This window comes from Labeo rohita, chromosome 7, assembly GCF_022985175.1.
Source record: "Labeo rohita strain BAU-BD-2019 chromosome 7, IGBB_LRoh.1.0, whole genome shotgun sequence".
Lineage (NCBI taxonomy): Eukaryota > Metazoa > Chordata > Actinopteri > Cypriniformes > Cyprinidae > Labeo > Labeo rohita.
The window spans coordinates 37138470-37166323 of NC_066875.1; the positions used below are offsets into that span (position 1 = coordinate 37138470).

Here is a 27854-nt window from a genome sequence, read left to right on the forward strand (position 1 = left end):
AGAATGTAGTCATCATGCCCCCCTCAGATCAACCAGCACCTGCAATGACCTTTACACACAGGAAGTACTACATCGGGTGACATCCATTGTTGTAACACCGCAGACATTTATTAGTGGGACACAATTTTTTTCTTAGATATAACAAAATATGTGTTTTTTTTTTAACAATTTAATACAATTGTATGTGTTAAATAAATATATATATATATATATATATATATATATATGTATGTATGCTTAATGAAAATTCGAAACATTTGCAAGTTATTTGTTTCAAAACCCTGGTTTGGAGCGCATATCAAAATGCCAAAATCACATGATTTCAGTAAATCAAGCTTCATTACATTTCGAAATTTCAGTGGTTTGCCATTGGGGGGTGATTTCTGTCAAGTTCATTGAGATCGCCCCCTAGCGGTGAACTATTGAACCCGCTTCTATATTTTTACCTACCTAGGGGGAGTCGTGGCCTAATGGATAGAGAGTCGGACTTGTAACCCAAAGGCCTCACACAGTAAAAATGGCAGCGGCTGTTTACAAGTGGAAATAGCATATTTTCTTAGCAAGAGATGCTATTTACACTAAGTGCAAATAGCTATAGATTCTATTTACACTATGTTAAAATAGCAGGATTTTCTGTAATTTATAATACGTATTGCAATTAGACGCAATTATCTGCAGCTCAGTATTGTTGTACATTAAAACAGTAATTACGTATTGACTGTAAATAATAGTTTTTAATTCAATTTATTAAATGGAAGCTTCCTTACTGGGACAATAAGCCCTCCCTACACCTACCCTAACCAATACATCATTTTCAACTTTTCAATTATTTCCTTAATTTTTATTGAAAATAAATGCCTTTCCAATATAATATGACATTTGAAAAGGGAGAAAAAATTTTTTTTTGCCTGAATCACGGTCAATAGCATCGAAAAGAGTAGAACATGTGATCATCAACTGGAGATTGACAGCTGTCTTTTGTGGTGTTGACTAGTTAGCGTAAACAGCCTCTGCCAACAAGGCGTGCTATTTGCACTTAGTGTAAATAGACACTCCGGTGTAAATTCATTGCAGAACGAAGTGGAAACAGACAACACACCAACAGACAAGACAGATCGGGTTACTTCTGGCATGAAACAAGGTCTCAGCTTTTATGTAGTAATTTTTCAAGAAATTCAAACAATAACTACCATTTTGTGACTCCTTCATATTTTGCGACAAATCACTGTATTGCCTTATTAGATCAAGCAACGTGAACCGACCGTCTTTTCTTATTTACTTAAAACATGAAATAAACATGAGTGGATATCAGAACGTTTTTTATTTCAGCCTCGGAAATACATCAGTACACAAAATTGTTCAAGTTTAAGTCCACCGAAGTTCATCTACTCTCCTGTCTGATTTGTTTGTCGGACATAATGGCGGATTCGGCGTTATGATTGGTCAGATCGCCTGTCAATCAAGCTGTTTGCGAGCGGTCAGTTGCAAGATATAAACTCAGAATTGTATGATATAAACTCACAATTATAAGAAAAAAGTAAGATATAAACATTTCCTTTTTATGCTCAGAATTCTAAGTTTACATCGTGTAGTTCTGACTTTTCTATAAATTCCTCACAATTCTGTTTTTTTGTTTCTGCCACGGAATTGTTATTGTGAGTGTGTATCGCACAGTTTTGACTTTTTTTCCTCAGAATAGATCTTAGTCAGGGTAGCAACATATTTCATTTTTGACAGGAATGAAAATGAGACTGAGGGACAGAAGTACAACGTGATCAATAGACTGCACTGTTGTTTAACAGAGTACCGATTGGTCAGCTGATGAAACAGCTTTCCAAAAGACTTCAGTAAATAGTAAAACACCATAAAACATTTTGGAAAGTTTTGATATGATCTAGAACCTTTATACAGTGCATGCCATTGTAAAGACTGTAGGTATATCCCTCACAACATGTTTTCATCCATGTTAAATTCAATCTATTTCTGAGTAAGCCAGGTCTATGGCGAGTTTACATCTCACAATTCTAAATTTTCTGTTTAGAAGCACCAAATTCTGAAAGTCACAATTAGCCTGTTTATTTTTATTTTTTCATTCGGCGGTAGAAACAAGCTTCCACATCTTTGTCTCTTGATTTAACTGAATTGTGGTTTAGGGCATTTATGAACTGGCATTACGCTGACAGAATGTGGCATAAAAATGATGTATTATTCAACAGATGGCTCTTCCATTTTTACTCTGCCAGATATCGGATGTGTTGGCCTCCTTATCCCAATTAATGGAGTCACCACAGACATTTATCTACAAATGTTTAAGCATCCTGATTATAAATGGCATCCTTTAGCGGTAAACAAATTCCGTGCCACTACTAATGAGAAATCAAGATTTGCATGTCAATTCTGCAGTCAAACTTAGGGATTCACAGCACACATGTGAAGGACTCAGAAAACAAAGCCCAGGATCCAATCGGTCAGTGATCAAAGGGTGCTGTCCGGCAAACACGCCGTCTGGGACGGACCGCACAAACATCAATGAGTTGAATGTAATAACAAGGATTAGAAACAACGGCCTTTAAAGCCCGGAGGACAGGCAATCAGCATCCTGCCATCCCAATGAGCAGAAGACTTATGCTAATCAAAAGCAGTCTTTTCGCCTTTCAATCCACATCTAAACCACACAGGAGAAACTAAGAGAACACAGCAAAAAGAGCAAACGGCAGAAATAGCTCCGAGGGGTTTGTTGTTTGCTGTTGGCTGTGATGGATTGGACCGGCTCACAGCTGTGACTCAAGCTGCATTCCAAAAACGACCAATAGACGTCACAGACTGTTTGGACATCAGAACCGCCAGACAATCTCTTCTGATAAACAGGAGTGCTTTCCTACATTCAGTAATCACTGGGGCTGAGTGTGATGGAGGTTATTTATTTATTTTCTATAGGTGCAATGATTGAGTGTGGTTGAAAAGACATGCAGTGCATGCGGTTGAATGCAGACACACATTATGGATGTGGTGATGGAGGATCTGGGTTCACGCTGCCTCCTACTGGTTATACGGTTAAGCTTCAAATAAGGAAAATGCAAGAAGCAGGCAAATATGCAAAATACTTTTTTTTTTTTTTTTTTTTAATCAACCAGTGTTTAAAAAAAACACTTAAGAAAACATACAGACTTGGCGAATTATACAAAGCAGTACGAAAAAGACAAAATCAGATATATGTACAAGATTAAGCATTAAAATGCCTTTTTAGTACCAACATTTAACAACACCACAAATCTAATGACCTAATATATTGAACCATATGTTTGTACTTTATCAGTTTTTGAAACACTGATAGGGTCACTGGCATGTGTTCTGATCAAGAATAACATGGTTTGTATAAACAACTGAATAGTCAAACATACAATGGAAAACATGCATATACATGTAAATTTACACACATAAACACTTTATTTCAAAAAATTAAAATATAACATTAAATATAATTATTTACAATGTTCGAAGTATTACATATATTTTTCAGGTCATTTCAAAAAACCCTCCAACGTTTCCAGACTCACTGTGGGGATCAATGCGACTTCAAAGAAAACCCTGTTAAAAAAAAAAAAATTAAGAATAAAAAATGAATAACTCGGACATAATCAAATGCCACAATCTGGAGTATTTAAATATGAACAAACTGCTTCATTAGTCAAATGCTTTTAAGAAGTCAACATCTGCTGTAGGCAGGCGTAACATTAAATAATACATGTCAAAATACCAATCAGGATAGGGAAGAGCTTCAAAACAACACAGCAGTCATGCTGGGACTCAGATAAGCAAATAAAATAAAAAATGTCTAAACATGAATTATGACTAAACTTCATCCATCTAAACTTCTCAACTGAAATATAATTTGTCCCAAATGCTTTCTTTGCAAGGCCTGCCAAAAAACTTTAAAAGCACATGATTTATATATTCAAAAATCGTTCAAAACAGCAAACAAAACAGAAATGTTTAGACATAAACACACCCAGCAAGAAACCTGCAAGCATATTTGAATGGCTGAGATAAGCTGTTTTTGAACATTGCTGTATAGCATTTTGGGGTGATTGGGGTGGAAAAAAAAAAAAAATCAAATCAAACTGAGGGGGGGGGGGGATGATATATTATAGCCTTCTGAAGGCTTGTCAGTTAACTTTAAAAGCAAATGATTTTAGATAATATAAAATGTGCTATGAAACTTTAGAGACAGAAAACAAATTAAAAATCATAAACACACCCAGCAAGAACCCTGTAGTTCAAAGTGTTCACAGGAGGCAACACATGAAATCTTGTGTGTGTGACACGCTAGAACCAGTGAAGTTTTGGTCATGAAATATATGTACTTGCATTTTTATACAACTGAATTTGAATTAAGCAAGAGTTTCGCTATATTAATTTTAGCATCAAAAATATAAAGGAAATGTTTCTGCTGCACTGTCGACCACTAATATGAAGCAGCCATGAAAGCGAGAGAGTGAGATTTGTATTTAATGCTTTTTCTTTGGCTATCTGAGTTTGAAATCTGAAAACAATCTAAGAAAGAGAGAAATAATAATGTGATTTTGAGTATTACTTTGACACTTTACAATAAAACAACATTTGCCTGTAGGTTTTCGTGAGTTTGAAACAAAGGCATTAAGGTATGAATCTGTTTTTATTATTATTTTTTTATAAATTTGTTTTCAATTCACTTAACTTTTGACACTGGTTATTTGTCACCTATGGTATCAATTTAGTATCGATACCGAGGTATAAAAGAAGTCCACTTCCAGAACAACAATTCACAAACAATTTACTCACCCTTTTGTCATCCAAGATGTTCATGTCTTTCTGTCTTTAATCGTGAAGAAATTATAATTTTTGATTTTTCTCCATATGATGGACTTCATTGGTGCCCTGATTTTGAACTTCCAAAATGCAGTTTAAATGCAGCTTCAAAGGGCTCTTAACAATCCCAGCCAAGGAAGAAGGGTCTTATCTAGCGAAACGATCAGTCATTTTTTTTTTTTTCAGAAAATATTTTTTTTAATACTTTTTAAGCACAAAAGCTCATGTAGCACAGGCTCTGGGATGCGCGTTCACAACGCTACGTACTATTGAATCACGTCGAAAGGTCATGCGGAACGTAGGCGGAACTCAGAGACAGACCCAGTGTTTACAAAGCGAAGGCGCAAAGACTAAGAAAGTGCAAGTAAGGTACAACGATGTCCTCCTCTCAAGTTGTAGGAGAAAATAAGATGGGAGTTTTTTGCCATACTCAGTACACAGACAGTGAACTTACATGTGATTCGTAGTATTGATGGGAAGTTTGGATCATTTTACCGACTCGGATCTTTGAGTCTCGTTCAGCAAAATGAACGAATCTTTTTTAGTCATTTCGTTCATTTTAGCAAAATATAATTAAAATGTTACGTGTTACTTCCCTAACACATCTACTGCTTACACAAAAGTTGATCACACTACAAACAAGACAAAACTATAATGCTATATAAAAAAGAAAAGATTATTTCATTGTTTACCTGGGTCTTTAGTCTATGATTAGCTCACCTCACCTCTTATCTGACAAGTTTTCGGGTTTGAGTCGTTTGTTCATCACGTAACAGCCCCATAAGATGAACGAATGACTCGATAAACCCGAAGACTCGAAACAGGTGAACTAATTCCAGTACAGAACCTAATAGGATGTTGCGCATGTGTGACTAAACGAATCACTCCCCGAGACGACTCGTTCTTCCCAAGTCACAACGACACATTACTAATTCGTAGCATTATGGACGCACATCCCAGAGCCTGTGCTACACAAGCTTTTGTGCTTAAAGTATACACATTTTTATTTTTCAAAAAAAAAAAAAAAAAAAATGACAGATCGTTTCGCTAGACCCTTCTTCCTTGGCTGGGATCGTTTAGAGCCCTTTGAAGCTGCATTTAAACTGCATTTTGGAAGCTTAAAATCGGGACACCAATGAAGTCCAGTATATGGAGAAAAATCCTGAAATGCTTTCCTCAAAAACCATAATTCCTTACAAGGGGGTGAGTAAAAAATTTGTAAGTTGTTGTTCTGGAAGTGGAGTTCTCCTTTAAATTCTGGTATCGTACTGAAGCCATCCCTTACACTGGATATTTGGTATGTTGTAAGGAACATTATATTAAGTCCAGCAAAATGATTATCGTTTTGTTTTACTTGCGTTTTCAGAGCTATTCCATTCATGCAGCATCTCTTTTGCCACTCAGTCCGGCTGAGGAGGCGTGTTCCAGCAGGAAAGTGACATCAATGCATACCCTCTATTGAACACTCAATTTGAATCAAGGAATCGTGACAGCCTTATCAAAAATACACAATTTAAACTTACTTGTGTGCATACTTGCTCCTAACAACGGCGAGTTTACTGTCCGGCGGGCTGATGAGCATATCGTGAAGTTTTCTGACCACAGGTGCCAGATCCTCCACACTGTATCCAGAGTGGAACTGCAAACACTGTGTCTGGAAACAGAAGTAGAACATCAGTCAAAACATTCACACAAACACTGAAGTGTAATTGTGAAGTGAAGCCAGATATCTGTGAAGCTATAATGAGTGTTACATAAGGGATGTGAGACTTTAAGATGCCTGCCAAATATTTTATCGTGCGAGAAGAAAATGCCCTCAAGCTGTCAACTTAATGATATGACGGAAACAGCATCCGAAGAGAATGTAAATGAATGCGTAACTGCGTGTGCGGTGTTGTTTTAAGGTAATTTAACTTCTCCATCTCTGACTTCACTGTACAGCCACAGAGGACACAAACCAATTACTCAAACATCGGTAAACAAAGTCCAGCATCACTCTCATTAACCAAAACACCTTTGTCACAGACCTAAAGGACAAACCAATCCACTACTTAAGAGTGTAAATGTGTGTGTGAGCGCAAGGACAGAAATTAGCATCCATAATGAGCAGTTACCAGGCCATCACAGAGCGGTCACCAGCTTTAGCTCATTTAGTGCTATCAAAAGAGCAGAGTACACAAATCACAGCTCACAGGGATGTCAAACTCACTTTGAATCAAACTCAAGTGATTATGTGTGTGTATCACCAAGGAACGGGGGCAGTTGGTGAAAATAAATGGTATAATTCAAGAGCTTCATGTGCTTGTGCATCCATTTTAAAAGCATGAAGGTAAACACATACCCATCCTCCCATATCCTTAGTAACCAGAGCGATGAGCAGACAGGCAGAGGCGAGTAAAGACGCTCTCACGGGCACAAACTCCATCTCCAGCAAACTCAGCTCACAGATAAAGCGCGCCAGAGTCAGAGTATCCATACCTGCATTCACACACTGCCGGAAGACAAGAGATGGTTAATCATTATACACACACACACACACACAAGCCACAATAAATATCTGTACACTGACTAACTGCAGAGAGGAGAAGTAAAGTTTTTTTCCGCATACAACACACACACACACACACACACACACACACACACACACACACACACACACACACACACACACACACACACACACAGAGTGCCAGTAGCAGTGCCAGTACCTTTAGGCCATGCAGAAAAACTACACAATGCTCATCCAACCTTCCAAGATTCTGCAGTTTTCGTTCTTGGCAAATTCAGCACACAGTTATTGAAGGAAGTGCTTCAGTGAGCCATAGCAGGAATGCATTTAGGACAGCTCTTACACAAACCAATTCATAGTGAACTTTGCTATTAAGCTGAATAAATACTAAAAAAAAATAATAATAATAAAATAAAATAGTTAATGAATTAATAAATCGAAAATATCAATGCTGTTTTTGTTATTTTGGAGCTTAACAGCCATGGTCATTATGAACTGTTCTTGGTAAAAACATGCACAGAGATTCTTCAAGATTTCTTTTAATATACACTAACATTATAAATTTTGAAGATCAATTTGATTTAAAAAATGCATTAAAACAGTATAATTGTGAAATACTATTATAATTTTAAATTATTGTTTTCTATTTTAAAACATTTATTCCTGTGAAGCAAAACTGAATTTTCAGCATCATTACTCTAGTTTTCAGCGTCACATGATTCTTCACAAATCATTCTAATATACTGATTTGGTGTTTAAGAAAACTTATTTCCCTACTTCTTTTTTCCTGTATATTTATTTTTCTCTACTCTAAATATTATCTGGTTTATAAAGTAATTCTGAATATTTACATATTTATCTTCATTTTTTAATAATTGCTCTGTATATATTACTGAGGCAGTTCAGCTGTTGTTGTTGTTGTTTTTTGTTACTGTCGATTGTTTTTATTTTCCTTTTTCTTGGTGTTTAAAACCATAAATAAAATAATTTGTAAAAAAAAAAAAAAAAAAAGAAAGAAAGAAAGCAAAGAAAAAAAATAAACATCTTGAAAAGTGTTATGCACTTAATGTTTTTGTGGAAACCATGATATATTTTTTTCTGATTTTTTTTTTCTGAATACAATTTTTAATGAATAGAAAGTTATTTGAAATAGAAATCTTTTGTAACATGACAAATGTCTTTTGATAACTTATAACTGTCACTTTTGATCAATATAATGCATACCTGGTGAATAAAAGTATTTTTTAAAGGAAACCCTGGGTATTAAGACTTGTATGGCTTAATATAATAAATAATTAATAAATAATTTTAAACTATTTGGGGGGGGCATTTTTTGATTACATAAAACAGTTGCACTCTGTGAACTGGCACTATCTGTTGCTATTTTTACCGCAACACAACTTGGAATACACATCTTGGAAAATTAAAATTATGTTACTGATACAATGACCACAGCTACTGAAATAAGCTTATAGTCAGTGATGGATATAAACGTAGGCTTAAACCAAATGCCGTACCATCGATTTTCCCCACAAATAGTCTAAACGCCACTGCATAATCGCATGAAATCTGCGCTTAAACACTCCTCCAGTGGCTGTGGCGTAATGACCAGCATGCTTACATTGTTTGTAAACTCTTTCAGTAGCTGTGTCTACTAAAAGTCTCAAAGGCATGAGGGCTAAAGTGGAGAGAACAAAGACGTGGGTATTTAGGACGTTCCATTAATCCACAGGTTTTATCTTCCCATTTTTTTCTCCTCTTCTGATTGCTAGGAAAGCAGTGAAGACTTACATTCCTTCTCTCGTTGCCCTTCGACTGAAAATTACAACCAAAAGCCACACAATGTGGCACTGTATCAGTATTTTATTTTCCAAATTCCTTATTCTGATTTGTGTTGCAGTAAAAATAGCAACAGATAGTGCCAGTAGCTCACCTTGTTTTATATATAAAACAATGTCAATTTTAAAATAAAATAAATCTTTCATAGGTTTTCTACTACATATTAGTATAAGAGACATAATTTATGTTTACTTTTAAAATAAATAACCTTAAATAATAAAATTACCCCAATATTTTGAATGGTAGCTTAAGTTAAGTTCTAAGGTTTTAAGGTTTAGCATAATATGAAGGTAGGAAAAATAAGTAAACTATCTCTTTATCAACAAAAACAGTCAAGAAAAGTCTGAGTTTGTCTACTATGCCCTAATTGCTTGACGAAACACTTGTAGAAAGTCTCTGGATAAATGTTTTGGCAGGAAAAAGTATAAATGATCTGTTTTGTGCGTTCTGTAATTGCCTTTCTTCAGAAAACTAAACCACCAATTAAAAAGGATTATTTTTATATTGTGTTCTTCTCTTAATTAATGTTCTTATAATTGAATATAATGGTATTATTTGTCAATGTGCACTTAAGGAGCTAATTTTCTTTGCAGAAAGAGCAATTAGTAAAACCAGCCATTCTGCCAACAAATAAAAATAAAAAAATAAAAAAAAACACACAAAAACTCATTGTTAAATCACAGAGCTTTAACTAAGGCTCAATTAATTCAGCTGCTGAAAAGGAGAATAGATCTGACAGCAGTGAGCAGCAACAACCTGTGACAGCTGGTCATACACACACACACAGATTCCTCAGGGAAAACACAGGAAACAAACAGGTCACACCTGACAAACAAAGACATTCAGTGCATGCTACCCTGCATGGTCTTTCTTTCTGACTTTGACAAACACACACACACACACACACACACACCAGATGTTAATCCTGGAGTGCATCAGCTGACTCCAAAGGAGTTCCACCTGTCTCTTCAGTGAGAGTATATATGTGTGTTGTCTCTCACCTTGGCATAGCGACGGAGGAAGCGGTATGGAACAGGAATATTGATGTCAAAGTTCAGCGCCTGCAGGATGCTGATTTCCATGGTGATGAGCTGAGAACGCTTGTAGGCATCATCACAAATATAAAGGAAATCATCCACGCAAGGTGGAGCCCGCTCCTGTGAGAATACACCAGAGAGATGATGTGCAACAACTGACAAATCACATAGTACTCACTATTTTTTTTTTAAAAGCATGCAATATATGTATAATGTGCATAGTATGCGGTTACTGCAACCCACAATGCTAAGTCAACTTGTGATTTTCAGTATCACTTTTTAGACCTATTGGATCGAACTGAAAAAAGGCATTTTTACACAAAATAGTATAGAAACGCACAACAAAACAAAAATTATAAATGGACATGCAACACTGATAAGCAACTTACAGTGGTTTATACATAAAGTAAAAATAATAATATCTAATAAAATAATATAATAATACAGAATAATATGCATTAGATGGCACTTTATTACATATACCTATATATCTATGTCAAAAGAGTAAAAGCGCTGATCAATTATTCTGGACAGTAAAATATTACATTTTTATAGGATTTGAAAGAACCTTGATTTAGTGCACATTGATTTAGTGACATTAAGTGCACATTTTTAAGCAGTAACTACATTTTTATTAGGTTGTGTGAGTGTGTGTGTGTGTGCGAGATAATGAGTGAATGACTAAGTCCTTGAGTAATTAGGACTAAGCCCAGAAAAGTGCGAGTCTAAAGGAATGGCTTTCAGCTATCATGAGAAAGCATGTCTTACCTCAAATTTAGAAGCAATGAGCATGGCAGTGGAACCAATGAGCTGTAGAGACTCCCGTTTGGCCTGGCTCACAGCCAGATAATGATCTGTCATTTTCACAGCCAGGTACAGAGTCTCATGATTCAGCTCGAAATTCTCCTGCAGAATAATGAACAAGAATAAAGTCAGTGCTTAAGCCAGCAAAAGCCAACAGCGTTTTACAAGACTTATAACAACAGCACATTTGAAACGATGACAAACACTGACACTTACCTGGACTTCAACCAGCCAGTCCACCAGAATGGCTCTCATATTGCTGTTCAGACTTGGCTGATCTTCCATGTAGTCATGTAAGACAAACTTTTCCTGCAAATAAAAGAATTTTAGCTTGATGTTCTTTGTTCCTCAACTTGCAAGATCATTCAAGGAGAAGTTCACTGCCGGAATAAAAATTTCCTGATGATTTACTCACCTCCATGTGATCCAAGATGTTCATGTCTTTCTGTCTTCAGTTGCAAAAGTTAATTAAAGGTTAGTTTTTGAGGAAAACATTCCAGGATTTTTCTCTATATAGTGGACTTCAGCGGTGGCCAATGGGTTGAAGGTCCAAACTGCAGTTTCAGTGCAGCTTCAAAGTGCTCTACATGATCCCAGCCAAGGGATAAGAGTCTTATCTAGTGAAATGATCTGTCATTTTCTAAAATAAATGTAAAAATCCTATATAGTTTTTAACCACAAATGCTCATCTTGTACTAGCTCAGCAATGCGCATACGCATTACCCAGTCACGTTGGAAAGGTCACCCGCGGTTAGTTCTTCATCAGTGTACACCGGTTCAAAAAGGTAGGGCACGGCAAAAAACTCCATCCCATGTTCGCCTCCAACTTTAAAATCATCCAACATCATTGTTTTACATCAAGGGCATTTGACTGTTTGACTTTGCACGTTTGCTTTGTAAACACTGGGTCGGTACTTCCGCTTACGTCACACATTACCTTTCCAACATGATTATGTAACGAGTGAGGTCAGGCACCAAGACAAGCATTTGTGATTAGAAAGTACATAAATTATTTATTTATAGAAAATCACCAATCGTTTTACTTGATAAGACCCTTATTCCTTGGCTTGGGATTGTGTAGAGCCCTTTAAAGATTCACTGAAACTGCAATTTTGACCTTCAACCCATTGACCACCATTAAAGTCCACTATATGGAGAAAAATCCTGGAATGCTTTCCTCAAAAACCTTAATTTCTTTGTGAATGAAGACCAAAAAACATGAACACCATGGATCACATGGGAGTGAGTAAATTATCAGGAAATTTTAGTTCTGGAAGGGAACTTCTCCTTTAATAAACTCACTACTAAACCAACCTCTCTGCTCTTGAGGTAGTCAAAAATATCTTTGGCGTACTCCACTGTATGCGTACAGTCGCTGATGTGCTCTGAATCAATGTCAAACTCTGGAGGGATCTGAAAGACATATACAAAGTTTTTATGTTTATAAATCTGTTATCGAGAAAAAAGAAATATAAAGTTCTAATAACCCCCAAAATATTGAAGAATATGCCCAGCAGGAAGAATTTAAGGAGTGATGCTTAATTACATTAGCATTAATTTGAATTTAATTTTAACTTTTACATTTAACGCAACATGTCTGTGGGGCTTCTTCAACAGTAAACAGCTCCAAACTTTTAAACACTCCAAAAACACTTTGGAACAACTGGGTATTTACATTCTCATAAATATTCACATTCACACCAATTCTGTCAAGGTTTAATAACATCCTGATCTTACCTCTGGAGGCAGTAGGTGTGGAGGAATTGGAGCTTTGGAAGAAGGTTCTTCCAGTTTCTCAATATTTGACTCCACATTCTTCAGCTCCTCTAACTTTTCCTCTGAATTGACCACAGATCTGAGGGAAGAAAAGATAAGCAATCTGCATATTCTGGTCCAACCATCTCAAAGTTCTTTCAAAACACCTCAGTTGTAAGGTAGGGTAAAGATAAAGAGCCAATAAAACATGACTTACTTTAAGTTGATTTCATTCTTAGAAAGCACTGAGATCTTCTTCTGCAGCTTCTTGACAGGATCTTTCTTCTTGATGGGGTTGCTTAGCTCAATCTTGTGTGCCTTTTAACAAAAGCGCATTTTAAGAGTGGATTTTTCACTAAAGAACCAAATTATTCTTTTTATTTAATCTGCTGAGATTAAAGTTCAGCCTAAAAAACTGCTAACACAACACTGTACTTGGGTTTTTAATTTGTTAAAATGAGCATGAGTCACACCAAGTCAATCAAGTTGGTTTGATCTGAGACAGAGAGAATGAATACAAGGTGTTAGGCAGCGGCGAACAGAGCCATCATTAAAATTTGCATATGAGAGCACCTCACATGGAAACCCAGAGCCACTAAAGGAGTGCCCATCTGAGTTAATAAAAGGTGAGATCTCCTGCTTTTGTGTACAGTCTGTAATTTACTGCTCAAGCATGAATGGGATTTCAATGAGCTGATGGGACATGCAAAATTTGCATCATTCAAGCAAACTCCTGGTGTTAGTGGGGTTAAGATTAGACGCTTAACACTTACTGGTTTGACATCATCAGAATCAAACCGAGGGGCCAAAAAACACTGAGAGACAGCCTAGTCAGGCAACATGAAGCAATGAAACTGTGACCCATATGTACAAAAATACGTATAAACAAAAATGTAAATGCAACCCTTACATTGGTAATGTCCACAAAAGCAGTTCTTTTCTTAGGGGCCCCTTGGGGAGAAGATGATGAGCGCTTGGTCTGAAGCCCATCCTGCATAAACACATCAACACAAAACTGATCAGATCAACAACAATCAAATCAGCAAAGCTCTAATTCGTTTTCCAATCCGATCTAATCTCATTATATACCTGGTTCTCCAGTCCTTTGGGGTGAAGCTTGGGTATTTTACTGGTGGTAGGCTTCTTTCCTCTTGAAAACGGCATCTTGTATTTTTTCTGATCCTTCAATGTTATACTATTTCAAATGTGAAGTATACAAAGAATGAATGAAAAGCTGCACTAGTGATACACAGTGCACACTTTTATCAAACATACACACTCGCTGTGCTCCACAAGGTTACTAAACATTGAAACAAAGCTTGGTATAAGAATTGTTTTGATCGCAGGAAGCTTTAAGTCGGTCGTTAAACAACAACAAGCGACTGTTTCGTTTAGCAAGAAACAAAATCATAACTGCGGTAAAAGAACCTTACCTTTTCACAATACGCTGAACAACCTCAATGCATGAAAATATTTTGAAAGAGAATACGTGAAAACATCCACGAAAAGTACAATGAAAACTGTCCAGATTAAAACCGACACACTACACTACAGTCTGCATGCGTCCAAAACTACACGCAGCGATCTGATTGGCCGACTGCACCTCGCTGTAGGCCAATGAGGGTCGTGCCAGGATGCCGTTGTTAAGGGGCGGGACAATAGAATTTTCAAAAACACCCCGGCAACCAATAGGAAGAGAGCTCGAGTTTCTTTGACTTTTGAGTAAGCGGACGTTGAAGAGAATGTGCTTGGTAATGACACCAGCTGAGGTTCTGCTTATTAGAACATAATTATAATAATTTTAATAACGTTACGTAACAGCTTCGCTTATTGTGAACATTATTTATGTTATTGTCGTTACAACGAAGCCACACCTCCCAGCCACCCACACGTACACTCACGCAGTCCATATCTTTCACACAGGAAATCAGCATAGTCTGCAAACTGCCTATGTGGCCCCATCATTCAAATACTCAGGTCTATCAAGACGAACTTGTTTGACTGATAATCCTCAACAAGGTACGAAAAAATGATATTTAAGATGTGTATGAAGAGGTGAATTTATTTAGTTAATGATTATCACTTATTTGTTTCTTTATTTATTCCAGAATTTATTTTGTTTTCATTATTTTTTTGGCTGAAATTATATTTTCCATTTTTGTTTTAATATCTCTTTAATATGTTAAATGCTAGTCGGCCTGCTTTGCCCTCATTTCTCAGTAATAAAATTTTTTTGTACTATGTGCAAGATGGATTCAATTGTGTCTACTGCAAAATATTGAGATGAAAATCATAATATCAGCCATTTTAAAGCTATGTTATACATTAGGTTACATATGATTATTGGTAAGATGTCTTTCATACTCTGAGCAGCAATTTTAAGGTGCAGTCTCTTTGCAGCGTTGTTCTATAATCACACACGTTTCACACATGCTTTCCAGCAAAACCAGGAAATATGACGTATCCCACCTTTCACAACTTTGGTTTAATGGGACATGTGATGTCAAAGAGCACTGGTTTTCCTTGTACCAGTTTGATCACATTTTATTAGTCCTTAGAAAATATCCATCATCTGTGGTTTATTAGAAAATCTCCTTTGAGAGTTTTATGTTTCCTTCGAAAATGTCAAAGAATTATGATACATAAATAATACATTTGAAAACCAAAGACTATTCAAGGTGATGTCCTCTACAACACTGCCCTTGTATTTCAAATTCCTTTTAAATGTCCTCAAAATTTAACTTGAACCGACTGCAGCTAACAGGTTATGCATGTGTTGTAGCATCCATTGCCAAATGAAATAAATATGTGGGTACTGCTGCTGACTCAAAGTGCTTTACAAGTGTTAAGACTGAGCTGATGTTTATCAGAGCTTAAACAGACATCCTCTTTTTCACAAGTCTCTTTTCTGTCTCTCTTCACACTCAGCAAACTTTACCCAACACAACATTGCATTAGGTAAAGGTTGACTTATGATCTAGAACCATGATCTTTCATATCAACCTGAATTATTAAATGAAAGTGCTGAAAAATGTAAACTGAAACATGCTTTCATATTTTACTGTCAGTCACATGACTTAGTTCCTGTAAGCGCAGTTTCACTTGTGGTTTTCAGTTCTTTTCCTACTCATTTGAGACTCGCTTTTCTTTCGTTGTTCTTGGATGAATTTATTCGTTCACATATCGGTGTTTTGATTTTAAACATACGTTTCTTTGCTTATTTTCATTCCTGAACTCTAATATCACTATTATCAATTTTTCTGCTCTCAGGATGTACTAGTGAAACACTTTCCCCTGGTTTCACAGACAAGGCTTAAGCCTAGTTCAGACTAAAATGTAAGTCTTGTTTCAACTGAAAGAAACTTGCACTGATTGATCTTAAAAATATGTCAGTGCCCTTGTTTTTTTATCTCAAGATGCACACCAGTAATGTTTTTTTTCTAAGGCATGTTTATAAAAATTAATGTCCTAATTGAACTATGGCCCAATCCTGGTTTAGTCTAAGCCGTGTGTGTGAAACCAGCCCTTTAGAAGTTAAAACACTGAAACTATCCATGGATAAAATAAGCTGATTATGCAGTGCACCAGATACTAGTCAACCATCATACACTGTTTTTTAGAGAATAGGGCTTCTTTTGTCCCTAGCGATAATTGAATAATATCATGTACCCAAGTGGATTGCTCAATCATGCTCTTGAAGATCTACCTCCAAAAAGAAACAGCCTTCAATTTCACTTGGCAGATGTGTCAGAAAAGAGTTGGAACAAAATTATACAGGTTGTTATGTCTCCAGGAGCATTATTAGGCAACCCTGCAATAGAATATCAATGAACTTCTATGAGCCTGTCGTCCTGAGATACAAAGTACTTCATCTTTAAAACTAAATAAAATGTTATTATTATAGACGCACAGATATTAAAATTCTAACTGATAGTGGTAACTGATAAGCCAGTAATTATTTGCCAAAATACTTACATGTTGCATATATATGCCATCTGATACAGATCAATTAGAAAAACACTGATAACTAATATTGTACCAATATATTGCCCAACCACAAATTGTATTTTATTCAATCTCTTTTTCAGATGATTAACGAGGATTGGCTGTGCAGCTCATTTAAACTGTGTGATCTGGTCACTGCTTCAGAATCTGCTCACTTTGATGTAAGTACAGAAATTTTAACATAGTATATTAAACGTATATGGGCCATTCTATAGAACTGGTGCAAACTGCTGTCCCACAAACAAAAAACACATTTAAAAAGTGTTGTTTACTCAGATCCTTTTATTATCAACTGAAACCCACAATAATACTTAAAATATCAGTAATCTTAATATATATAAAATCATCATTTAGTGGGTATTTGCAATTGGGAGGTGGCTGTCCTAAACCCTAACACCTAAATTTCAACTTATGAAAATGATATTGAAATCTTTTTTGCATTTTATTCCACTGTTGTTTTGAAAAATATCTTTTAGATTTTTTTTTTTTAAGTTCAAAAAAATATTTATTTCATTTTTTCTTTGTAAATTTTGAAACTTCATGTGTAAAAAAATGTGTTCCGCATTTTCATGTCACTACCGAAACAGTGTATATTTTGAGGTAAATATGTTCAAAAGTATGAAAAATCTGTGTGTGACTTTAAAGAATGTCACTACCAAAACCTTTTTTAAAAAGGTTTCAAAAAATAAAGTATACTGAATTATCAACTAAAATGTTATGACAATGCTTGGTTCAATGTAAATTCAAACTTATGTTTACAATCCTTAAGTTTGGAATCAGTATGATCAACTTTTTGCCTTTTACAAAGAAAAACTACATTAAAAAACAACAAATCTCATTAATCACACTTGAATATTTCTAAATTTGTAATTGTTATTGATTTACCTCTGAAATCTTTGAATAAAATAGAAAAAATATAGATTTACAAGAAAGATGTAAGTAAAATCTTAATAGGTCAATGTAACCCTTCTTATTAAATTATATATTACTGTGTTTCGGTAGTGACAAATTTGGAAAAAGGAAAAATATTCCAAAACCTTCTGAAAATACAATATGAGAATTAACTGCACAATTACTAGAAATTTGTAGCTTGGATATTATACAATTTGCATACATACAAAATTTTTGGAAAGAAACACATTTTTCAAAGATGTTTCCAACTCTTGACTTTGAAGGCCATTCTACAGAATGGGTTAAAGTATATAAATCGTTCACTGTATTAATCAACCCTTTAATAAACACTAACCTTAACCTTACTTACTTAAAATTCAAGTCTTTTTTTTCTGTTATGACCTTCCCAGGATCCTGTGCAAGTAGTAATCAACAATGATTCATATCCAGAACCTGCTTATAATCCATCATCGATCCAACACACTTTGGAAACATACAGCCATTTGCTGGATGTAACATTAGAACAGAATTTAGAGCCCATTCAACACTATGCACAGATGACAGCCAAAACTATTATAGATTCAGCCATCAGAGACCCAAAAGAATCCATCAAAGTTAGAAGGGACGATGTTGAGATGCTAGCTGAAGAGTTAACTTTACAAGTCTGTTGCAAAGCACTGGAAGAGATGGAGAGGCATCATTACTCTGATGATCCATCATCCAAAGGTACGGATGACAAAGTGGTTATGGAGGGGACTTATGGAAATGCATCAGTCCTGTGCTCTTCAGGGTACAACTGTGATAAAAACGCATCTGAAATGGAACCAGACAACAAGATGGAGGTATATGATGACACATATGCCACAGTATATGCTACTTCCTTGAAGAGCATGGCTAGTTTGGGCTCTATTGAGTACCCTGATGCTCCTCCAAGCACCCCTTTACTTCCAGAGATGATAAGGAGTCGGGCCAGTTTCACAAGGAAGCTAAAGGGAGGACTGGCTAAAGAGTTTCTTCCTTCACCCCCTCCTCCGACCCCCAAAGACCACATGCAAACATTAATGGAGAACCAAATGACAGACACGTCTTCAGACTTCATGGTAAAGCTGATGCGCTCACTTTCACGGGAGTGCTGTCGAAACGAAGGCCTAGAAGAAGACGAGGGTGGAGAAGTTGATGAAGGACGACTTCAAAATGACATTCCCAGGCTCAATGACTATGCAGCTCAAATTTCTGCAGATATTCTTCAATTTATCACCACAAATGAGATAAAAGTAAAGGATGAGGGTTGTGTGCAAAGCATGTGGGTTGTTGCTGACGAACTAGCGAGTGAAATTCTCACAGCATCTCTAGCAGAGGTAATGGCGAGGGGAGAAAGAAATGTTTTGGAGGAAGAAACAACATATAAGGTAGACACGGCTCCAGACACGAGGTCTATGATCTCTGCAATGGACGGGGTGAAAGTTTTAGCTAGTGAGCTAATCATTAATGCTTTGGTTCATGCTTTTGCAAAGCTAGGACAGGGTGTGTTTAAACATGGAACCCAGCCACATCTTTCAGGCCAAGTTGTAGAACCACAGCCATGGGAAGAAGGGAGATATTCAAGCACACTGTGTAACGACTCAATCAACTCCCACAAAGCCAAAACCTTCAGATGTTGCAGCGATAAATCAGAACTGATCCCAATTACAGATGACGGCATAAAAGTGAAATCATCTGTACATGCATATGCCAGCAACTTTGCAGAAGACATACTTCAGAATTCTGTGTGTAACGCTTCCAGCTTACTGTTTAACTATAAGCAATCTCAGGGAGCAGAAGTTGGCCCAGAGAAAGACATTAAAACATGGGTAATCAAGATGCGTGCTGGGGAAAGTCCGGTCCAGGAACTGCAATGTACTCTGCTCTGGGCCGCAGCCTCCCAGAAAGGAACTAAAGCACTTCAGTTTGATCTTCCAGACAAAAGCCTTCAGCAAAAGGTACAGAATTCTACAGTTTTCACAGACTATTACACAGTTTTACACAGATTTTTATATAGCCTAATAGAGGACACTGTGGCTGGTTGTAACACTGCTTGCTTTAATGTCTATTGGGTGTTCACACCAAGGGCAGTGATAACTATAAAGTTTTAATGATTATTTAATTCTATGAGAATAGGAACATCCACACCACAGCTATAACGACACAGAATAATAATATCGGAATCACTTTCAGAATGAATTTTTCTAATAAAAACACTGACAGCCAGTCAGAATCTACTCGGATGAGACAACTATAGCACGCACTTATAAAGTATGTTAGGTTGCCTAGCTTTCATACTGGAAATCAAATTTTATTTGTTCAATATTCATTTGATACCAGCCATCAGTAATTTTGAATTTTAATTAAAAATAAATAGTAAGAAAAACAAACATTTTATCCAAAAACTATTTTTGGAATAAGTACGTAAAATATAGGCTAGCAATTAAATTTTAACTTTAAGTAAAAGTAAACGGAGAAACCATATAACCCAACATGGGCCATTCTACAGAATTGGTTCAAAGAATTAAAAAAAAAAAAATCCCTGGTCTTTTTCCACAAATTTTTTATGTATACAAATTGTATAGTATCTAAGGTACACATTTCTAGTAATTGTGCCATTAATTCTCGTTTTGTATTTTACAGAAACTTTTGGAATATTTGTCCTCTCCCCAGATTTGTCACTACTGAAACATAGTAGTATATAATTTACTAAGAAGAGTTATATTATTAAGATTTTGCTTACATCTTTTGCTTACATCTGAAATAATATCTTTGAATTTATAGACATCAGTTTAAATTTACATTAGAAATTCATTTTTTCTTGTTCAGTATTGTTTTATACCAACATCCAGTCAATATTTTTTTACCATCTTATTTAAGCCTATTCCCAGACTAAAATGCATGTCTGGGCTGTTTTAACTAAAAAAAAAAAAAAAAAAAAACTTGCACTGACTGATCTTATTTCAGTTATGTATCAAGGTGCACACCAGTAGTTTTTTCATCTAAGGCATATTTATAAAAGCTACTTAAAGGAGAAGTCCACTTCAAAACAAAGATTCACATATAATGTACTCACCCCCTTGTCATCCAAGATGTTCATATGTCTTTCTTTCTTCAGTCATAAAGAAATTGTGGAAAACATTTTTCTCCATATAATAGACTGATATGGTGCCCCGATTTTGAACTACTAAAATGTAGTTTAAATACGGATTCAAACGATCCCAAATGCGGTTGTAAACGATCCCAGCCGAGAAAGAAGGGTCTTATCTAGCGTAGCGATCGGTTATTTTAATAAAAATAATACAATTTATGTACTTTTTAATGTCAGATGCTCATCTTGTCTCACTCTGCCTGGACTGTTTTTGTTCCGGTTCATGACAGTTAGGGAATGTCGAAAAAATCTCATGTTCTCCCTCAACTTCAAAATCGTCTTATATCGCTGTTTTACCATTTTTGTTAAGGGTGTTTGATCTCCTTTGCATGTTCACTTTGCAAAGACTGTGTCAGTACTTCTGCAGCGATGTAGGATGATTTTTAAATGATTTTTGAAGTTGAGGGAGAAAATACGATAATACGAGTTTTTCGACATACCCTAACTGTCTTGAGCCAGAATACACAGAGTTCAGGGAGAGAAAGGCAAGACGAGCATTTGAGATTAAAAAGTATTTAAATTGTATTTTTGTAATGAAAATAACCAATTGTTTTGCTAGATAAGACCCTTCTTAAACTGCATTTGGAAGTTCAAACTCAGGGCACCATATCAGTCCATTATGAAGAAAAATCCTGAAATGTTTTCCTCAAAAAACATAATTTCTTTACGACTGAAGAAAGAAAGACATGAACATCTTGGATGACAAGGGGGTGAGTACATTATATGTGAATCTTTGTTTTGGAAGTGGACTTCTCCTTTAAATGTCCTACTTGAACTATGGCCTAAACCTGGCTTAACCTAAGCCCTGTGAAACTGGGCCTGTATCATAAAACAAAATGATTACATAAATACGATAAAACATATCAGTAACAATGGCATAACATTTAAAGATGTTTGCACTGAGGTTCCAGTAGAAGTAAACAGAAACATATTCACAAATCAAATTAAATTTTCTTTCTAAAAAGAATTTTGTCCAGTAAATCCTTTTTAATAATGTTTAACTTGTTAAACTGACAGTTTTACAACTCACCACATTTTACAACAATACTGGTTGCCATCTTATGCAACAGCTTAAAGTTTATTACAAGAGTATAAGGAAGCGCTATAATTATTTTATGGCATTCATTATTCTACCCATACTGGCTGAATTGCTTGGAACGAGCCAATCAGTTTAAAGTCCTCACACTGAATTCTTTCATTTTCATTATAAAATAATTGTATTATTTTTTATTACCTTCCCATAGCTTTGCAGACTCTCTCGGAGTGCCCGTCTGAATGGCTGGACGGTGGGTGCTTTAATGGCTTCTCTTGAAGATTTCTGTGATGTGCAGCAAGAGACCAGCAGAGGGAACTATAAGAGCTCCGATTCACTCCTGGAGCATCTGCAGCACCTGATTGACAATGTCTGTTTAAACTGATAGTGGTCAATGATCCATGCAACACCCGCTGAAATAAAGGCGGAAATGGCATACATTAATCTTCATCCACACACACTTTCACATCCCAAATATTAATAAAAGGAGACAAAGTCATAAAGTATACACAGTTATAATCAATTTCACTCTGACCAATTGAAAATGAGCGCTTAAAAACGAAACAGCTGCACACACGCTCTCTGTTTATATGTATATGAGATCTGCTTTCCCGGTCCAGGCGCTCAAACCGCAGCCATTATTAGGTAAGCGGAAATCTGACTACAAATCAGTTTTGGAAGTTACTACCACCTAAACACACTGACACATTCTTGACCAAAGATCCTGTATTCTGTACGTTCCCGTGTTGTTATTTTTCAAAAATATGTCAGTACCTATAATAAAGTGATATACCAGTGAATGCTGTATTGTTGAAGCTGTTTTATGATGGAGCTGCGCAGGGCTTTGCGGGGTGTGTAAAAAGCAGGACTATTTTACTGCATCCCATTAATACTCCCCAAGCAGTGATACCTAACATGGCAGGAATGCGCTTTCGCGAAAACCTGCATCCCACTCACTCCCACTCTTGGCGACCACAGCTTGAAAATCAGGGACACACACACATGCACAAAATCACACATACTCATTCTGTGACCCTCTGCCTCGCTCTATCAGTCTCCCAGACACGCTTCGTCTTTCACTCTCTCTCTCCTGCACACACACGCATATTCTCATACACAAGGGGGACTGACTTCACAGCTGCAGTGTCAGTGAAGACACAATGGCTTTCAGTCCAGCCCCGTTATATACGCATCTGGAGAAGTGTTTGTTCCAATGTCTGAGGAACCATCGCTGCCAAAAATGAGAGAGACGGCGAAAAAACGTGCATAAGGAAAAAAGATAGCAGGAAAAGGGAGTGGGGAAGAGAGAGAAGGGAAGACGTGATTGCAACAGAGCTGACACATATAGAGTCAAATGGATCATGGGGGTTCTGGAAAATATCCCAACGCCCCCGACCCTTTTCCCCAAGCTATGACGCATCGATTTATTCTCTACAATGAGAGCCAGACACATGTAGAGGAATTCCTTACACTAAACAGGCCTCATAGACTTAATGTACTCATATATTTTCTATTCCTATCACTCAAGCCTAGCGAAGCACTGAAGCGTCGTGACTTAAGTCAACAGGGATGGCGAGCAATCCTTTGTATTCGTATGATCAAACGGGCCATAAAGGAGCCGGCGGAGAAGGGAAACTGCACGAAAGATTAATAAATTAATATAAAATGAGTACATACATTTAACATGCTTGCTCTGGAGAATAGGGATGTGTGTTCAGGTTGATGGAGTTTTTACATCGGGCTCTTTGTAGGCCCAATCTATCAAGAAGATAAGGTCGTGTGTAAAACATGACATTTTACCCTTGATCTGCAGTTTGTAATGTGATCACACTATATTAAAGGTGCAGTTCACTTAAAACCAAAAACTCATTTACTCACCCTCATGTCGTTTCAAACTGGTTGGAGCTGCTTTCTTTCTGCAAAAGGAAAAAAAAAAGACCATATTTTTTGAAAATTGGCTCAAAAGTGGTTTTGTCTATATTTTTTTGACATTTTGAGATCCCACTGACTTTCACTGAATGAACAAAATTTTTGTGACTAGTGGAAAGAAAACATCTAAAATACAAATTAAAATATTTGATTACATTTTATCCATTTTCATCTGAAGATTTAAATTACAATTAGTTTTTAGTCCTCATGCACTAAGCCAGACATTTCCAATACAGTGGTACTTAAACTAAACTTTTCAGTTTTATTTTTTACTGTATATACTGTATATACTATATATTTACCCCATTACAGAGGGGTTTGTTCATACAGTATATCATTTGTATATTATATAACATTTTATTCCGACAAATGTAGTAAAAAAGCAATTTTTTTCTGGCTGTTGAATCTATTTTTTTTAATGGAAGCCCGCCTCCACCACTACATAAAAAATTAAAAAGGTGATTGCGACTTTTTATCTCACAATTCTGACTTTTTTCCTGCAATTGCGAGTTTACGTCTTTTTTTTCTCAGAATTGCATGATACAAACTAGCAATTCTGACTTTTTTCTCATATAAACTCGCAATTCTGAGAAATTAAGTCAAGATTGCGTGATGAACTCGCAATTGTGAGTTCTAAAGTAAAATTTATAATATAAACTCACAAATCCGACGTTTTTTCTCAGAATTGCATGATATAAACTTTTGCAGGTTATAAAGTCAGAATTGCAATTCTGAGATATAAAATTGCAATTCTAAGAACATACCAGTCTTTTTCCCTTAAAACTGGCCTTCATAAATCGCAATTACGAGTTTATATCTCATAATTCTGAGAAAAAGTCTGAATTGCAAGAAAAACAGTTGCGAGATATAAACTTGCAACTGCGAGAAAAAAGTCAGAACTGCGTGATATAAACTCACAACTGTAAGTCATAAAGTTAGAATTATGAGATACAAACTCACAATCGGAAGAAAAAAGTCAGAATTGTGTGATACAAACTCACAATTGTGAGTTATAAAGTCAGAATTCTGAGATACAAACTCTCAACTCAAGTCAGAATCGCAATTCTGAGAAATAAACGTCATAAAGTCAGAATTATGAGATATAAACTCGCAACTGGAAGAAAAAAGAATTGCGAGATATAAACGCAATTGTGCATTATAAGGTCAGAATTATGAGATATAAACTCACAAATCTGACTTTTTTTCTCAGAATTGTGTTACAAACTCACATCTGCGAATCGCAATTCTGAGATATAAACTTGCAATTCTGAGAACATCAGTCTTTTTTTCCCTCAAAACTGGAATTGCGAGTTTATATCTCACAATTCTGGGGAAAAAAGTCAGAATTCCAAGATATAAACTCACAATTGTGAAAAAGAAGTCAGAGTTTTTATCTTGCAATTCTTTATTTCTGGCAATTGCGTGTTTATATCACACAATTCTGACTTTTTTCTCACAATTACAAGCTTATATCACAATTCTGAGAAAAAAGTCAGAAAAAAAAGAAAGCGTGAGATATAAACACACTTGTGAGAGAAAAGTCAGAATTGTGAGTTTTTATCTCTTTTTATCTTTATAATTAGCTAATGTCTTGCTTACATACTTAAAAATAACATTTCTGAAATCTTGCAATACAAAACTATTGTTTTGATGTACTGTGATTTTTATTTATCTCTACAGCTCAGGGGCCAGTTGCATGTTTTACTTTTCATGTAACTGACTTTACAAAAAAACAAGCAGTCTTAGTTTTTAAGAGGAGAAATTTTAAAACTACTCCAAGCAGTTTATGCAACCAGCACCAACATTTTTCCCTGCTGACAGCACCATTGCTGGAAATCATTTGACAAACAATCAGTAGCAGACATGAGAGATCAATGAGATGTCTTGCATACCTATTATCTGCTCACCCATTTCAATGCACTTCCATAGCAGAGAGCAGGAATGATCCGCAGTTGAGGTGCGTCTGGTCGGTTTCTCCGGCTGACCACGGTCCTCGACCAACCGAACATCTGACATCAGACATCTGTCTTCCATCTCCACTAGACACTAGCATAGACAAACATACGCTCCGGCTCACACACGATGCTCTTCTCCTGCTGTTTATGGCTAAAACAGACAGAAAGGCAGCAGATATATTTACAGTGTGTTGACAGAAGTGAAGTTTCGTATCCTTTCAGTTTTGCCATAGAACGTTTATCTCAAGACGACTGGAATGTTCAAGACGGCTGAAGAGTGCAAGTGATAAATGTAATTTATTAGACATACTCAAAGTCTTTCATCTTCAGTTGTTTTAGTCAAATGTACACAGATCATTCTAGGTCATCTTTCTTTTCTTTTTCTTAATATATTTCACATTTACACAAATAAGGCTCTGTGAAGTAAGTAAAGGTTATCAAAGCAGATCCCCTGCCTTTGTTATCTTGTCTTTCTGAGTCACACAAATCACCCACCAGCAATTCGGTTTGTTAATACATCTAATAACCTACATGCCTCTGCATGTTTTAAGCCCAGGTATGTGTAACATTCATTTTAAGGACTATACAAATAAAAATGAAAAGTTCTATGTAAATATAAAGGTTTTACTTACCCTGCTTCACAATAACATCTTAAACCAGTCTAAGATGGGGGATTTGGACACTTCTCAGCTGGTCTGACAAGACCTTCTTAAACTTGAAGCGGGGCCAGGTCCACCAGGGGGCCCCGCCAAACTTCCAAGGGGACTTAAAGGGCTAGTTCACCCAAAATGAAATACTCACCCTCATGTCGCTCCAAACCTGTAAGACCTGCATTCGTCTTCGAAACACAAATTAGATATTTTTTATGAAATCCGAGAGCTTTCTGACCCTCCACAGACAGCAACGCAACTACCACGTTCAAGGTCCAGAAAAGTACCAAGAACATCAACAAAATAGTCCATGGGACATTCACTGGTTCAACCGTAATTTCATGAAGCTATGAGAATACTTTTTGTGTGCAAAAAAGAAAATAAAATAACTTTAATCAACCACGGTGCATGCATGTGCTTTGATCTGCACGTAAACAATGTATGCGCTTTGGTACCTTTCTGGACCTTGGGCGACTTTAACACTGTTGCCGTGGGTTGTTTTTTATGTCCGCGTATTGGGGTTGAAGTGACCCCAATAATGTAATATTTAGCCCCTGGAATGCTACTTTTACCATGGAAACCCCATCAAAAAATGTGTATTTTACACCCCGGAATGCATTTTTTTCCGGGGGATCCCCTTAAAATGTGATTGGGCTACTTTTGGCCTAGTTTGAGTAGCAGTTGGGCGGGTTTTGTTGTGAAAACCTGGCAACCCTGTTTGGAACGACATGAGGGTGAGTAATTAATGAGTAATTAATGGGTGAACTAACACTTTAAAAAGAATTTAAAAGACAAACAAGTATTAAAAAAACAACAAAAAAAAAATAAAGATTTTTTTGAAGCAGCAGGGGTCTAATTCATGAATAATTAATTAATTATTAATAATAATAACTTAAAATACATAATGCATTTTTGAAAAATCCTGTTAAGCCAGTCATGATAAAAAATAGTGTTACAATGGTTATTATAGTAATTTCCTGTACAGTCTTTGAGGTGAGTTGATGATGAGTCAAAAAAAAAAACACACCAATAACAACAACAATAAACGTGACATACAGTTTGAGTGTGAGTATGGGTATGGGTATAGGCTACACTGACCTAATTTTAAATGTGTGATTTATAGACCAGGAAATGTTAAGTAAATTAATACAATCTTATAATGAATATGCATTTTCATATGCAAAGCTTGTAAATATTTTATCATGAAGTAATTGTAAAGAAATATATTTTTAAAATCATTATCCTTAGTTCTCTTCCATTAAATCATAAAAAGGCTTCAAAAAAAAAAAACTTGAAAAGTCATGGGGGGCTTTAAGTAGGCCATCATTATTGACAACTGGGGTCCTTGGAGTCAAAAAGGATGAGAACCGCTGGTTTAAACGGGTTCCTTTAGAATTCTGAGCTTTTCTGTAATATCAAAGGTTGGA

At 36.0% G+C, this 27854-nt stretch overlaps 1 protein-coding gene across 6 annotated transcripts; it reads right to left on the reverse strand.

Annotated features, from left to right (window-relative positions):
- Positions 1-3159: 3159 nt before the first annotated feature.
- Positions 3160-27585, reverse strand: ccnb3 (cyclin B3). Of its 6 annotated transcripts, none has more exons than XM_051113992.1 (16): positions 26410-27585; positions 25730-25928; positions 23772-23809; positions 23571-23651; positions 22095-22306; positions 13882-13987; positions 13703-13783; positions 13010-13110; positions 12775-12892; positions 12352-12450; positions 11254-11346; positions 11002-11139; positions 10198-10353; positions 7190-7339; positions 6372-6502; positions 3160-3588 (listed from the first exon to the last, which is right to left on the reverse strand). In XM_051113992.1, exons 4-16 carry the CDS (start codon positions 23577-23579, stop codon positions 3522-3524), a joined length of 1461 nt encoding a protein of 486 aa, XP_050969949.1. In that variant the 5' UTR covers positions 23580-23651; positions 23772-23809; positions 25730-25928; positions 26410-27585; the 3' UTR covers positions 3160-3521. The 6 variants fall into 6 exon arrangements, with proteins under 6 accessions (XP_050969949.1, XP_050969952.1, XP_050969951.1 ...); XM_051113995.1 differs by having other exon boundaries at positions 25730-25868; positions 25963-27585; XM_051113994.1 differs by having other exon boundaries at positions 25715-27585.
- Positions 27586-27854: the final 269 nt, after the last annotated feature.

What these genes read in the sequence shown, in the direction of transcription:
- ccnb3 (XM_051113992.1), bottom strand. An exon ending in CACACCTACTGCCTCCAGAG is followed by an intron (nt 12,451 to 12,774) that starts GTAAGATCAGGA and finishes TATGTCTTTCAG; the next exon opens with ATCCCTCCAGAGTTTGACAT. An exon ending in TCCTCCGTCGCTATGCCAAG is followed by an intron (nt 7,340 to 10,197) that starts GTGAGAGACAAC and finishes GTCTTCCGGCAG; the next exon opens with TGTGTGAATGCAGGTATGGA.